Source organism: Phyllobates terribilis, unplaced genomic scaffold (genome assembly GCF_046119375.1).
Source record: "Phyllobates terribilis strain yellow unplaced genomic scaffold, ASM4611937v1 Scaffold_8__6_contigs__length_399053987, whole genome shotgun sequence".
NCBI classification, from domain to species: domain Eukaryota; kingdom Metazoa; phylum Chordata; class Amphibia; order Anura; family Dendrobatidae; genus Phyllobates; species Phyllobates terribilis.
This window is the reverse complement of record NW_027362768.1, coordinates 168,473,337-168,488,534: the sequence shown is the minus strand read 5'-3', so window position 1 is coordinate 168,488,534 and position 15,198 is coordinate 168,473,337. Positions and strand designations below refer to the sequence as shown.

Below are 15,198 nucleotides of genomic sequence, written 5' to 3'. Positions count from 1 at the left end.
AGGATGTAACTCAGGATCAATACAGGATCAGTAATGTAATGTATGTACACAGTGACTACACCAGCAGAATAGTGAGTACAGCTCTGGAGTATAATACAGGATGTAACTCAGGATCAGTACAGGATCAGTAATGTAATGTATGTACACAGTGACTGCACCAGCAGAATAGTGAGTACAGCTCTGGAGTATAATACAGGATGTAACATAGAGACTGGAGTAGAATCTCTGGGCAGTGTAGCAGGGGCAGCTCCTGATCATGTGTGATTACTGGGCTCAGTTGGGTGTATCAGCGCTCGGTGCACAGGTAACATGGCCCCTGGTTGAGGTTGTTATGCAGAAGGTTTTAGGTGAGTTTCATCCTGCAATGATTCTGTCCGGTTGATTCTCAGCTCTCTGGATCTGTACAAGGATTTCCAGGAGGAGGCGTACAGTATCTCGCTGCACCCATCTGGATTGTATGTGCTGGTGGGATTTTCTGATAAGTTACGACTAATGAATTTGCTGATTGACGATATCCGGATGTTCAAAGAATTCACAGTCCGCGGATGTAAAGAGGTGATGCATATTCTGCATGTGGTGGAGCACAGTTAGGCTATATCTATTACAGCAGGACAATGCTTGTTCATTATGATTCTTTTTTTACAGAAATATTTGTATTACATTGCAGCAATCATTTTTGCAGAAGTGACAAATAAGTCACCACCTTATTATGTTTAACGTTACAGTACGTTTCCATACATGTGAATGCACTTGTTTCTGAATCGTCATCATTTCTGTAGACCTTATTCAGATGTAGGCAGCTCCTGATCATTTACTTAAAGGGATTATCTACATCTACATTTTGATTGAAAGAAAGCGTCAGGATGGCATTAAAATTAGACACTTTACATCCCTGTGAGAAATGAACATGCTGCAGGTTTTCCGATCTGCCATATTCTTATTGCTTTTGACTGAAGGAAGCAAAAAGTGGGAATAATAAAATATAACTTTTAATATATACTATTTAAAAATTGCTAAATTACACACATAGAGAATATATAAAAAAGAGCGACGCTCTAGAAAACAGACTAATGGCCCAATACAACCAGAGGGCCTAATAGCCAAGAACACACAGATGAGTTGTACTCAGAAGTTAAGATGTGCACCGGGGACAATACCTTAAATAATAAAGCTCAGTTTAAGTAAACCAAGACCAAAGGGCTTATATAGATAATGTCTGCATAAACTAACAGTGGTTTTTCATATTGCCCCAACTGCTTGTTTTTTTTATTGTTTTTGCCTCTGATGTCTCCTTCTTAATTTATAAGATAAATTCTGAAGCAGAATCTTCTTGCAGCACATGCACAGGGTGATGCAAAAGCGCAGATTGGTGCCATCACATCTAAAGAGTCACAACTATGACATGAAATTGCTTTAAAGTCTGTCCCTGCCACATTCTCCATTCACCGCCTCCGTGTCTCACCTTACCCTCTCATTACAGTGCGTCTTTAGTCATGGAGGACACCTCTTTGCGGCTGTGAATGGCAACGTCATCCATATTTACTCCACAACAACCTTCGAGAATGTAATCAACCTGAAAGGCCACAACGGAAAGGTACGTCTGATCCTGATGTCGCCCTTCTCCGTCACCTTAACCAATGCCAATAACTCCACTAAATGCCGCCATTCATGTGACAGGTGCGCTCTGTGGTCTGGAGTGCCGATGACAGTAAGCTGGTATCCTGCGGCCTGGATGGAGCAGTTTATGAGTGGAACTCGCTGACTGGAAAGAGGGAGTCCGAGTGTGTGCTGAAATCCTGCAACTACAGCTGCGTGGCCCTGTCCCCTGACTCCAAAATCATCTTCGCTGTTGGATCTGACCAAACGCTGAAGGAGATTAGTGACTCACAGGTAAGGATGCAGTATACATAGTCACCGGACACTGATACTCACTGAGTAGAGTTGAGCAAAATGATTCACTCTGCCCTGATCCAGCGTCCGGTCCTGTCCACCAGGGCAATCTTCACTTCTCCAGCTGGTATTTTTGGCCTGGCATCATGGGAGCCTGTGGCCTCTTGACGTCATGACATCGTCTTGTGTCGCACTTCATGATGTTTCGTGAGGCCTAGTGACTAGACATCACTCAATGTCATGATGTCAGAGACGCCCAACATGCTGGGACAGAAGTGAAGACCACCCTGGTCTGGCTGGCACAGAGCTCCAGACTGGACGCCAGACCAGAGCAGTGCGGATCTCCAGGATCAACTCTATTAGTGAGCGAGGAAGTTTTAGCATCTCAATGTCATCATCAGGGATCCAGGTCCTGGTGTAGAGAGGGTGGTGATCATGGCCCCAGATGACCAGGTCTAAAGGAATGTATATGTATAGAGGTATAGACATCATCTTGTGCTGTCATCTCTGTCCATCTCAGGTGTCACGGGAAGCCTCCTCCTTCGATGTCACCTATACCGCGGTTGCCATCTCTCATTCTGGACGCATGGTTTTCACTGGCACATCCATCGGTACCGTGCGCTCCATGAAATACCCACTACCTCTTCATAGGGAATACAATGAGTACCAGGCACACGCCGGTCCGGTCACCAGGGTAAGAGCTCGACTTCTGTCCATTGTACGTCATGTCAGTCAAAATGTTACAAACTCTTTAGCTTAGGGTATGTAGGGAGGATATCCTGACAGATCCCTCCACTGTCTAGGCACATAGCATCATTTCTTGGCCCTTTTTGCCCTCCTTGCATGTAAGGTTATGTTTGTGGATTTCACCCCATGTACTGCAGTATTGAAAATATGGCATTATTGCAACATAATGGTCTTGTTTGACTTCCAGCTAATGGTGACATACGATGACCAGAACCTCCTGTCCATATCTGAAGACGGGTGTCTTATGGTGTGGAAAATTTCGGACAAAGAAAGCCGAGGCCTGAAGCGAGATAAGGATTTGATATATGCAGAGGAAGTCCTGATTACCAAGTCAGACCTGGAGGAGAAGGTGAGGTTCCATGTCACCACCGTATACATCTGCCCAGGAGATTCGCTATACATCTATTTTTACATCTATGTGAATGATAGGAGTTATACTTGAATTGATGTGGGCACTGGATGCTGTGGAATACTGAATTTCTCCTGTGGTGGCGCTGCAGGAAAAAATGAATATGTACTGTTAGATTCTCCTCTGGGGGTCTAAGAAGCAGGCACTTTGTGATCTGCACATTGTCCAGGGATTGTCCATGGTGGAGTATATGTCCTTTTTTTTTTTTTTTTTTCGAGTCTTTGAGCATTATAAACCAGACGATTACTATACTGTTCTTGCCCAGTTGCACATGGAGTCATATCTCCAAGTAATATATTGTACTTGTATCTGGATATAGAACCAGGTAATGCTGGAGCTGAAGACACGTGTGGAGGAGCTGAAGATGGAGAGCGAGTATCAGCTGCGACTGAAAGACATGAACTACAATGAGAAATTAAAGGAACTAACGGAGAAGTTCATCCAGGAAATGGAGGTTCTGAAAACAACAAACCAGGTATGAAAATCGCCACCCGCACCCAATAATCCTCATCATCTGATGGACGCTCAGTTACAGTTATATGAAAAAGTTTGGGCACCCCTATTAATCTTAAGCTTAATGTTTTATAAAAATTGGTGTTTTTGCAACAGCTATTTCAGTTTGATATATGTAATAACTGTTGGACACAGTAATGTTTCTGCCTTGAAATGAGGTTTATTGTACTAACAAAAAATGTGCAATCTGGATTCAAACACAATTTGACAGGTGCATAAGTATGGGCACCCTTATCATTTTTTTGTTTTAAATACTCCTACCTACTTTTTACTGACTTACTAAAGCACTTTTTTTGGTTTTGTAACCTCATTGAGCTTTGAACTTTATAGCCAGGTGTATGCAATCATGAGAAAAGCTACTTAAAGTGGCCACTTGCAAGTTGTTCTCCTGTTTGAATCTCCTCTGAAGAGTGGCATCATGGGCTCCTCAAAACAACTGTCAAATGATCTGAAAACAAAGATTATTCAACATAGTTGTTCAGGGGAAGGATACAAAAAGCTGTCTCAGAGATTTAACCTGTCAGTTTCCACTGTGAGGAACATAGTAAGGAAATGGACGAACACAGGGACAGTTCTTGTTAAGGCCAGAAGTGGCAGGCCAAGAAAAACATCAGAAAGGCAGAGAAGAAGAATGGTGAGATCAGTCAAGGACAATCCTCAGACCACCTCCAGAGAGCTGCAGCATCAACTTGCTGCAGATGGTGTCACTGTGCATCGGTCAACTATACAGCGCACTTTGCACAAGGAGAAGCTGTATGGGAGAGTGATGCGAAAGAAGCCGTTTCTGCAAGCATGCCACAAACAGAGTCGGCTGAGGTATGCAAAAGCACATTTGGAGAAGCCAATTTCTTTTTGGAAGAAGGTCCTGTGGACTGATGAAACCAAGATTGAGTTGCTTGGTCATACAAAAAGGCGTTATGCATGGCGGCAAAAAAACACAGCTTTCCAAGAAAAACACTTGCTACCCACAGTAAAATTTGGTGGAGGTTCCATCATGCTTTGGGGCTGTGTGGTCAATGCCGGCACTGGGAATCTTGTTAAAGTTGAGGGACGCATGGATTCCACTCAGTATCAGCAGATTCTTGACAATAATGTTCAAGAATCAGTGATAAAGTTGAAGTTACGCAGGGGATGCATCTTTCAGCAAGACAATGATCCAAAACACCGCTTCAAATCTACTCAGGCATTCATGCAGAGGAACATTTACAATGTTCTGGAATGGCCATCCCAGTCCCCAGACCTGAATATCATTGAACATCTGTGGGATCATTTGAAGAGGGCTGTCCATGCTCGGCGACCATCAAACTTAACTGAACTGGAATTGTTTTGTAAAGAGGAATGGTCAAAAATACCTTCATCCAGGATCCAGGAATTCATTAAAAGCTACAGGAAGCGACTAGAGGCTGTTATTTTTGCAAAAGGAGGATCTACTAAATATTAATGTCACTTTTCTGGTGAGGTGCCCATACTTATGCACCGGACAAATTTTGTTTGAATGCAGATTGCACATTTTCTGTTAGTACAATAAACCTCATTTCAAGGCAGAAACATTACTGTGTCCAACAGTTATTACATATATCAAACTGAAATAGCTGTTACAAAAACACCAATTTTTATAAAACATTAAGCTTAAGATTAATAGGGGTGCCCAAACTTTTTCATATAACTGTATCACCATCACTCCCATCATTCAGGTATTGAAAGCTGAAGCCGAGAAACAAGAACTGAAACATCAAGAAGATTTATCCGATGTCCTAGAAAGACATTCCCAGGAGCTGCAGGATCTAGGTACAGCATGGTGTATGTACATCAGATATCTGAGGACTGAAACATCATCACACAGATACATATTGGTGGTGGGATAGATAGATAGATAGATAGATAGATAGATAGAATAATAGATATCTAGATGATAGCTGGATAGATATATGGATAGTTAATAGATAGATAGATAGAATGATAGATATTTGATGGATAGATAGATATAATAGATAGATAATAGATATAATGATAGTTGGATAATAGATAGCTGGATAGATATATGGATAGTTAATAGCTAGATAGATAATAGATATCTAGATGATAGCTGGATAGATATATGGATAGATAGATAGATAATAGATAGATAATAGATAGAGTTTATATTTGTCTTCAAATATCTTTTTGTAATTTTTGTGAATTCCCTCTAAAATTAAAAGGTCATCTGTAACCATACATGTGTAAGCATTTTCTGTTTTTTTATTCTTTTTATTTATTTTCTTATATATTATACTGGGAAAGCTTAGGGACAACCAATATAGCTGCCAGTATAGCCCGGCGTCATTAATTCTGGGGTCCAGGTTATAGCTCACAGAGAACGATCTAGACTGGATGCAATTGTAGCAAAGCCTCCGATGTAAGAAGTAATAAATCTGTCAACGTTAGATGGAAACAAGAATATTCCCTCAGACCGTTTTTTGTGTATGAGAAAAATCATTGCTTTCTGAATGAGCTTTAAGCGCAGATGCTAATGGAAAGTTGGAGGTGATAGTTGTCAATCATTTGCTATCTTGTATTTGGCTGATTTTGAGGGTTCCTCACTTTTCTTTTTAGAGGCAGCAAACAACCAGAAGTTGCTGCTGGAGTATGAGAAGTATCAGGAACTGCAGGTAAAATCGCAGCGGATGCAGGAGGATGATGAGCGGCAGCTGCATGAGCTGGAGGAGAGTAAGACCCAGGCCTTGGAGGAACTGACCGAACACTACGAGGCTAAACTCCAGGAGAAGACGTCTCAGCTTCAGCAGGTGAGGGCCACTTACTCTCCTTCATACATGTCTCTTTGCAGCCTAAAGAAGCCCATACACATCAGACTTACGTCCGATAGACCCATTGATACCAGTGGGTTCGGCCGACAGTCTAATGTGTGTGGAGGATAAGGATTTTAGACTGATCATCTTTTTGTTCTCTAGAGATAAGTTACCATCAGAAATGTTTAGCAGCAACTCAGCAGAGCGAGTATGGGAAAGTTGGGCGAGATAGTGACTGACAGCTATCTACAGTATACGGGGGCTTAAGGGTTTTCTTATGATGACAATATGTCTAATCATGGGGTCTGGCATCGGGGACCAGCTCTAATATCTAAAACAAAGGGACCTACAGTACAGCTTGCACCACTCATTGCCAGGCGCTGTGTTTGGAAATGCCCCAAATTTTAAGGGGTTGTATCATAAATGCAAGATAGCATGTGAATGGAGCAATGCTCCCATCTGATCACCACCTCTCCATTCATTGTCTATGTGACTGGTAGCCATATCTGAGAACAGTGCTTGGCTGGGGGTCTTTGTAGCAAAGAAAGTTATCACCTACCCTGTGGATAGGTAACAATTTTCATAAAATGTTGGGTTACATAACAGCCAGGTAGATGGCACCTGTCATTTTGGAGATGAATGCAATAACAGCAGGCAATTCCTGGTGGAGACATTCTGTGTTCTCATTCATTGACAGAAAATGGAAATTTTTTAATTAGTGAGGAATTGTAGCCCAAAACTTTTTCAAAAGTTGTTGAACTTTTTTTTTGTACTATTTTCACACATAAACCAGAAGTTGCCTTAGATACCCAGTGGTCAGGGAGTATATGAAGGGATTGGACATATTTTACCAGTGTTCCACGACATTTGCAGACAGAACTTCACTTTTATTGATTTGTGTAGCAACGTCAATGCTGGTGGGAATGCCGTCCATGTCTGGTACAGAGGACTACAGGGAACTTCTCTCAGTGGTCACCGGGCCGGATAATTACAAAACATTTCCCACTTTCCTCAGACTCAGGATGAAGCGCGTCAGCAGCTGAGGGAATTTGAAGAAACAAAGAAGCAGATAGAAGAGGATGGAGACCGGGAGATCCAGGACATCAAGATAAAATATGAGCGGCGTCTGCGGGAGGAGAGGGAAAATTCCCTGCGGCTAAAGGGGGAGAGTGGAATTATGAGGAAAAAGGTAAAACATTTCCATATTATACTATGTATAAATGCCAAGTCCGGAACCTGCAGCAGCCTCCAGTGTTTCCGTTTGTGTGGCTGCAATGCAAGGGGTGAAATCTGCAGCATTTCCGCAGCGTAATCCACAGCAAAAAATGCACAATTTGTTGCATAGTTTTCCGCTGCAGATTTACATTTTGTTGAAATGTCTGTGTGAGTGCAACCGAAATATAAAATATAATCATGCAAGGAATTTACAAGTAATCCTCATCCATTTCTCCCACTGTAGTTCAGCAGTCTACAGAAAGACATTGAAGAGCGGGCGTCAGACATCGAGAAACTGAAGACGGAGGAGCAGAAGCTGCAGGGTGTCATCAAGTCTCTGGATAAGGACATTCAGGGGCTGAAGAGAGAGATTCAGGAGAGGGATGAGACCATACAGGACAAGGTGAGTCCTGGCCGGAGGAGAACCAGCAGATCTTCCCACCGCAGTACAGTCACAAACTCTGCGTACTGGGAGTAAAGCTGCTCACACAGGCTGAAGGGTTGTTACAAGGAGTCTCCGTTGTATAGAAGTGGTTTTAGGAACATTTTGTAGCTGACATCTCAATGTCTCCAGGAGAAGAGAATCTACGATCTGAAGAAGAAGAACCAGGAGCTGGAGAAATTCAAGTTCGTTCTGGATTATAAAATCAAGGAACTGAAGAAGCAGATCGAGCCCCGAGAAAACGAGATCAAGGAGATGAAGGAGCAGATCCAGGAGGTGACGCGTCACCCGACCTTCTCCTTGCAGCTAATCAGAAGTTTTATGTTCTTAGAGGATGGATTCACACCTGCAGTTTTTTGGGGAACATGTATAGGAAGGAATTATCTCTGTTATTTCAAATCCTCCTTTTGGCTGAAACCAGCCTTTTTTTTATCTTAAATACATGTATTTTGGGGTAACACATATTTTTTGCAGTTTGGTTTCATTATAAAGTGTTGCACTATTTGGCTTTTACAGGCTCCTCGTTTCTCTGCTCATTGCTGGCTGCAGAATGAATTAAGTGAGTTAACTGAAAATCCATCAGTGAGCTCGTTCTGACAGTGAGTTTCTAACTCTTTTATCTGTTTTTTTTCTAAGCTCTTCTCAGCTGATAAATGACCACATCAAAGTTCAGGTGAATTGTTATGTGGTCATGAATCAACAGAGAGTTCATAAAAAGACAGATAAGTGAGTTCCAGACTCCCCATTAGAATGCGCCCACTGATACATTCTCAGTTAGCCCAATATGCAGCCCGAAAGCCAAACTGTGCTACATTTTTGTATGAAACCTAATTGCAAAAATTCATCCATTTAAGTACAATATAAAAATGCTCATGTCCTTTAAAGTGGTCCCCCACTTTTTATACAATCTTATTTTATTAGAAAAGTCCCTTAAAGATAAACTAATGAAACTTCTGGGACCCCATCCGTGATTATCTATCATTTCTGGGAAGACATGACAGCAAGTGTTTAATTTTCTTGCGGCGCCTCTACTGGGGAAATGAAGCATTACATTTCCAATCCTTTCATACACATTTGATCCTGGCAGTTTAACCCTTTAGGTGAAGTCTAAGCATATAAGGGGGTCCTTCTGTCACCCCCGTCAGTTATGGAATGACCGTGAGATGTCATGTGGTTTTTTTCATTCCACCCCATAATATTTGAATATTAGAATAATCATCTGTTTCCGATCGTCTCTATCAGATGGAGGCAGAACTGGAGCGTTTCCATAAGCAGAACACACAACTGGATCTGAACATCACAGAAATGAAGCAGAAGCTGAAAGCCACCGAGCGGGAGATGCAGAAGGAAAGGCAGAAGGTGAGGATGAGCCACGAGAGGAGGCATCCACAGTGAAGCGCCTCACCTCAGCCTCTCCTCATGTGCTCTGCTCCATTCACATCCAGAGCTGCGGACAGAATTACAGTTTCTGTTAACTCTCAGGTTCTAGATTCTCACATTGCAGCACTAGCAGTAACCAGTGACGTATGTAATGATGGCGGGTTTCCTTCTATAAAGGTGTGGATTTAAGATCCCCGGATCTCTCATTATCATGTGATGTGGATTCTGCCCTGTCCGCAGGTTCGGGATGTGGAAGCCATGGTTAAACGCTTTAAGACCGATCTGCACAATTGTGTCGGATTCATCCAGGAGCCTAAAAAGCTGAAGGATAACGTCCGGGAGCTGTATACAAAATATGTGCAAGAGAGCGACGCAGTGAGTCCACATAGATATTTCTCCGGGGTCTGTGTACTGTATATATCTCCAGTATAGGGGTCTGTGTACTGTATATATCTCCAGTATAGGGTTCTGTATACTGTATATATCTCCTGTATACATTGCTGTATACTATATATCCCCTGTATAGGTGACTGTATATATCTCCTGTATGAAGGGTTGTATACTGTATATATCTCCTGTATAAAGAGCTGTATACTGTATATATCTCCAGTATAGGGTTCTGTATACTGTATATATCTCCTGTATACATTGCTGTATACTGTATATATCTCCTGTATAGATGACTGTATATATCTCCTGTATGAAGGGTTGTATACTGTATATATCTCCTGTATAAAGGGCTGTATACTGTATATATCTCCTGTATGAAGGGTTGTATACTGTATATATCTCCTGTATAAAGCCCTGTATACTGTATATATCTCTAGTATAGTGGACTGTATATATCTCCTGTATAAAGGGTTGTATACTGTATATATCTCTAGTATAAAGGGCTGTATACTGTGTATATCTCTAGTATAGTGGACTGTATATATCTCCTGTATGAAGGGTTGTATACTGTATATATCTCCTGTATAAAGCCCTGTATACTGTATATATCTCTAGTATAGTGGACTGTATATATCTCCTGTATAAAGGGTTGTATACTGTATACATCTCTAGTATAAAGGGCTGTATACTGTGTATATCTCTAGTATAGTGGACTGTATATATCTCCTGTATAAAGGGTTGTATACTGTATACATCTCTAGTATAAAGGGCTGTATACTGTGTATATCTCTAGTATAGTGGACTGTATATATCTCCTGTATGAAGGGTTGTATACTGTATATATCTCCTGTATAAAGCCCTGTATACTGTATATATCTCTAGTATAGTGGCCTGTATATATCTCCCGTATAAAGGGTTGTATACTGTATACATCTCTAGTATAAAGAGCTGTATACTGTGTATATCTCTAGTATAGTGGACTGTATATATCTCCTGTATGAAGGGTTGTATATGTGACGCCCAGCTGCGCTTGGTATCACAGATCCTGGAAGAGTGCATTGATGGATTCCTCCACAAGAGGCCCCCATAAACATTCATACATCTCCACCTTCCACCTCAGACCAGCAGAGGGAGCCAGTTAGGGATATAAATAGGGAAGGTGGAGCCAGGCAGTTCAGTTCCTGCAGAGTGAGACACAGAAACAGGTCAGCCTGCAGTCGAGCTCAGTCGAGTCTATTTCAGTCTAGTTTGGAGTCTGTTGAGAGAGTTCCTGCAGAAAGCATGCCTGAGAGGAGTCAGCTGCAGTGGAGCACAGTCCAGACTCAGTTGTAGCTCAGAATAGTGAGCTTTAGGTGTGCCGGCGCCATAAGATCGGTGAAGCGCGGCAAGCTGCCGTTAGTGTGTATAGCCTAGTGAGGGCCCGAGTAGGCCCGAAGGCGAGTGGAGAGTTAGTACATAGGGGGCAGAGGAGCTTATCCAGCTCACCCCGAAGCAGTTACCGGACACCGGGTCCGAGCTTACCTGGATCTCTATGACCCAGTAAGGCATAACCGGAATCCCTGGAGAACAAGTCCCAGGATTGCTAAAGTGCTGATACATAACAGAGCCGGGAGACACATAGGCCCCGCAAGCTGAGGAGCGTGTATTCCAAGAGAAGGCCCTACCACAACGTCAGCCGGTGCAGGACAGAGATAAAGTTAGGCCTAGCTTTAGGCAGGTCAGAAACTTACTACGCAGAGGCAAGAAACAGGAGGCCCTACAGTGCTCCGGGACATGCCTGAATTTCCATCAGTAAAAGGTACTGAAGTGACTATTGTGTCCGTCTCCGTTCTTACTCTGACCCGGCTCGGTCTCACCTGTCCTGCATCCCCCTCTCCGTACGCTGCCCTGAGGCTTAGCTCCACCTGTGGGGAGCTATACTATCGAACTGCCTTATCAGCGGCCTCAGTGGACTGCGCAGCGCTGGTGATTCTCACCAGAAACCACAGGTGGCGTCACAAACTTTCATAAAACTAACAAACCTATTATCCCAGTATACAATCCCCTTTTTAAAGCTGAGCCCAGGGTATGGGCCCGGGAGCCGACCACCGCGACATCCCCAAGGCCAGGCAGAGGCCTGGGTACCGAGTCATCTCCATCCCCTGGGCTAGTCATCTTCTGTATATATCTCCTGTATAAAGGGTTGTATACTGTATATATCTCCTGTATATAGGGCTGTATAAATCTCCTATATAAAGGGCTATATACTGTATATATCTCCAGTATAGGAGACTGTATATATCTCCTGTATACATTGCTGTATACTGTGTATATATCCTGTATAGAGGGCTGTATACTGTGTATATCTCTAGTATAGTGGACTGTATATATCTCCTGTATGAAGGGTTGTATACTGTATATATCTCCTGTATAAAGGGTTGTATACTGTATATATCTCCTGTATATAGGGCTGTATAAATCTCCTATATAAAGGGCTATATACTGTATATATCTCCAGTATAGGAGACTGTATATATCGCCTGTATACATTGCTGTATACTGTGTATATATCCTGTATAGAGGGCTGTATACTGTGTATATCTCTAGTATAGTGGACTGTATATATCTCCTGTATGAAGGGTTGTATACTGTATATATCTCCTGTATAAAGGGTTGTATACTGTATATATCTCCTATATATAGGGCTGCATAAATCTCCTATAGAAAGGGCTATATACTGTATATATCTCCAGTATAGGAGACTGTATATATCTCCTGTACACATTGCTGTATACTATGTATATATCCTGTATAGAGGGCTGTATACTGTATATATCTCCTGCATGGTGCTCAGTATCACATTCATTACATAAATAGCTATTGGCACCAGTTAATCATTACATTATACATATGACTCCGGATTGATCCCGGCAGCAGATGTATCGGGAAAAGTGATTTTCAGCCTTTTTCTAATTGCCTTCTGTTGGTGCCCATCAGGGGTCCGGGCCCGCCGTGGATCCATGGAGCAGGGTGTCTATGGTTGCTTGTCAGTCACTGTAACTTGCAAATTCCTTGTAATTTTCTTACTTATCCGTCCTTCCAGGCAGAGATTGTGGGCATAGATGCGGACATCCAGCGGGAATTTGCCCGGCAGCGGGAGCACTTGGAGCGCAGCCTGAGCACATTACAGAAGAAGCTGGCGAAGGATACAGAGATCCACCGTGCTGATAACGTCCGGGTGATGCAGGTAGGGGCATTTCCCTATCTGACCTTGTCCCTGAGGCTGGGATGACATGACGCATTGCTTTGGCCTCAGGGACATGTGATTTTCTGCAGCATTTTATGATGTCTCTTTTTATTCAATCCCATTAACTACAATGTGACATCTGGCTGCTGAGCTGAAGTATTATAACTGTACATGTGACTGCAGCGGGCTGCTGATTCCACAGAAAGTGTCCGTGTTTTGTCTTGTGCAGGAAAATGTAACACTGATTAAGGAAATTAATGAGTTACGTCGAGAGCTGAAGATCAGTCGTACAAAGGTCCATGACCTGGAGGTGGCTCTTGGGGTAGAAAGGAAGAACCGCAGAAGTAGCCTGGCAGACTCCAAAGGTGATAATTCTCCTGTAATCCTGTGCCGGCGTACACGCTGCTCCATCATCACACAGCGCTGCGCAGGAGCTTCCACAACATCCACATATAGGACAGGAGAGCACTGCTGGAGGCACAATGCACTGGTATAGACAGAGGCACAAAAATGTGATCACAACCCTGGGCCGATCTGTGTGCTGTAATACACCCCATACTCTCTGTAAGGGTGCAAAACTCCACACGCTCCTGCCATCTCGTCAGTAACTCACAGAATGGTCACCGGATTGTGATGCATTGTGGGAAATGTAAGACTTTTAGGAAAACATACAACCATGTAGTGCAGCAGACTCCAGTATTAGTACAGCAGAGTTCAGTATAGTACAGCAGAGTGCAACGTAATGTAGCAGAGTGCAGTATAATACAGCAGAGTGCAACACAGTGTAGCATATCAAAGTCCAGTGTGGTACTGCAAAATTCAATGCAGTGCAGCAGACTACAGTGTAGAGTGTATAGCAGTGCTGAAGAGCACAGTGTAGCGGCGTATTCAGACGTCTGTATAAATTGATCCGATATCGGACGCAATGTACAGACTGGCCGCGGGTCTCCCTACCCAATCATGACAGCTTCATATATTTCTATATATATTTCTGTATTGTGGCAGAGTGCAGTGTATAGTGCAACAGTGTGCACTGTATAGCGCAACAGTGTGCAGTGTATAGTGCGGCAGAGTGCAGTGTATAGTGCGGCAGAGTGCAGTGTATTGCGGCAGAGTGCAGTGTAGTGTATTGCAGCAGAGTGCAGTGTAGTGCAGTGTATTGCGGCAGAGTGCAGTGTATTGCGGCAGAGTGCAGTGTATTGTGGCAGAGGGCAGTGCAGTGTATTGCGGCAGAGTGCAGTGTATTGCGGCAGAGTGCAGTGTATTGCGGCAGAGTGCAGTGTATTGCGGCAGAGTGCAGTGTATTGCGGCAGAGTGCAGTGTAGTGCAGCGTATTGTGGCAAGAGTGCAGAGTGCAGTGTATTGTGGCAGAGGGCAGTGCAGCGTATTGTGGCAGAGGGCAGTGCAGCGTATTGTGGCAAGAGTGCAGAGTGCAGTGTATTGCGGCAGAGTGCAGTGTATTGCGGCAGAGTGCAGTGTATTGCGGCAGAGTGCAGTGTATTGCGGCAGAGTGCAGTGTATTGCGGCAGAGTGCAGGTGTCACGCTGTCTCTGTGTACTGGAGGTAGGGGGCCTAAGCTGACCCTAAGCTGGGGCCCTGACTAATCCCTCTACCTGGAGGTACTGTTAAAGGTACAGAGGTCCAGGCCGCCAGCGTAACCCCTACCTCCTGAGGATCCCTGCACCTAAGTAATCTAGTCCTGAGAAGGACCCCTGATCACAACAAAAGGGGACAGGTAATAATATGCCCACACTCAGTACTTAGACGAACGAGACAGTACAAGGGTAAAACCAAAACCACCTTGCATGCAAAAACTACACAACTACAACAGAGGGAACACCAACGGGAAAGGAGATAAATGATAAAGCGAGGAAGGGAAAAAACACTCCAAATACACTTAGCTCTGAAACTCCAAATACCACGATCCGCTCTGTTAGTCTGCATGAAATGCTTTCACCGACACTTCCCTAACAGACCGGCAGGCATTTGAAGGAGTCCCACTACAGCAGCATTGATTGCAGCTGGGCGAGGCTGGACCTTGTCTAGCACAGAGAGAGAGAGAGTTAACTCCCTCACTGCCGAAAAACACAAAGCACCAAAAACTCAGCTGCGAGAAGTCAGGCTGTGTAATCGTGACGATCTTCGTGGCGACACACCCGTGACAGTACCCCCCCTTCTACGAGGGGCCTCCGGACCCTCA

At 43.5% G+C, this 15,198-nt stretch overlaps 1 protein-coding gene across 1 annotated transcript in view; it reads left to right on the top strand.

Moving 5' to 3' along the window:
* The window catches only part of CFAP57 (cilia and flagella associated protein 57), a 155,495-nt gene that overhangs the window by 9,195 nt on the left and 131,102 nt on the right, over nucleotides 1-15,198 (top strand). The window contains exons 8-22 of the mRNA XM_073643690.1: nucleotides 390-555; nucleotides 1,481-1,594; nucleotides 1,678-1,890; nucleotides 2,411-2,584; nucleotides 2,825-2,986; nucleotides 3,366-3,521; nucleotides 5,254-5,347; nucleotides 6,152-6,342; nucleotides 7,361-7,534; nucleotides 7,805-7,963; nucleotides 8,135-8,278; nucleotides 9,245-9,361; nucleotides 9,623-9,757; nucleotides 12,855-12,998; nucleotides 13,228-13,363. Of these exons, the coding sequence (XP_073499791.1) occupies nucleotides 390-555; nucleotides 1,481-1,594; nucleotides 1,678-1,890; nucleotides 2,411-2,584; nucleotides 2,825-2,986; nucleotides 3,366-3,521; nucleotides 5,254-5,347; nucleotides 6,152-6,342; nucleotides 7,361-7,534; nucleotides 7,805-7,963; nucleotides 8,135-8,278; nucleotides 9,245-9,361; nucleotides 9,623-9,757; nucleotides 12,855-12,998; nucleotides 13,228-13,363 (2,279 nt within the window). The remainder of the gene's footprint in view (nucleotides 1-389; nucleotides 556-1,480; nucleotides 1,595-1,677; nucleotides 1,891-2,410; nucleotides 2,585-2,824; nucleotides 2,987-3,365; nucleotides 3,522-5,253; nucleotides 5,348-6,151; nucleotides 6,343-7,360; nucleotides 7,535-7,804; nucleotides 7,964-8,134; nucleotides 8,279-9,244; nucleotides 9,362-9,622; nucleotides 9,758-12,854; nucleotides 12,999-13,227; nucleotides 13,364-15,198) is intronic.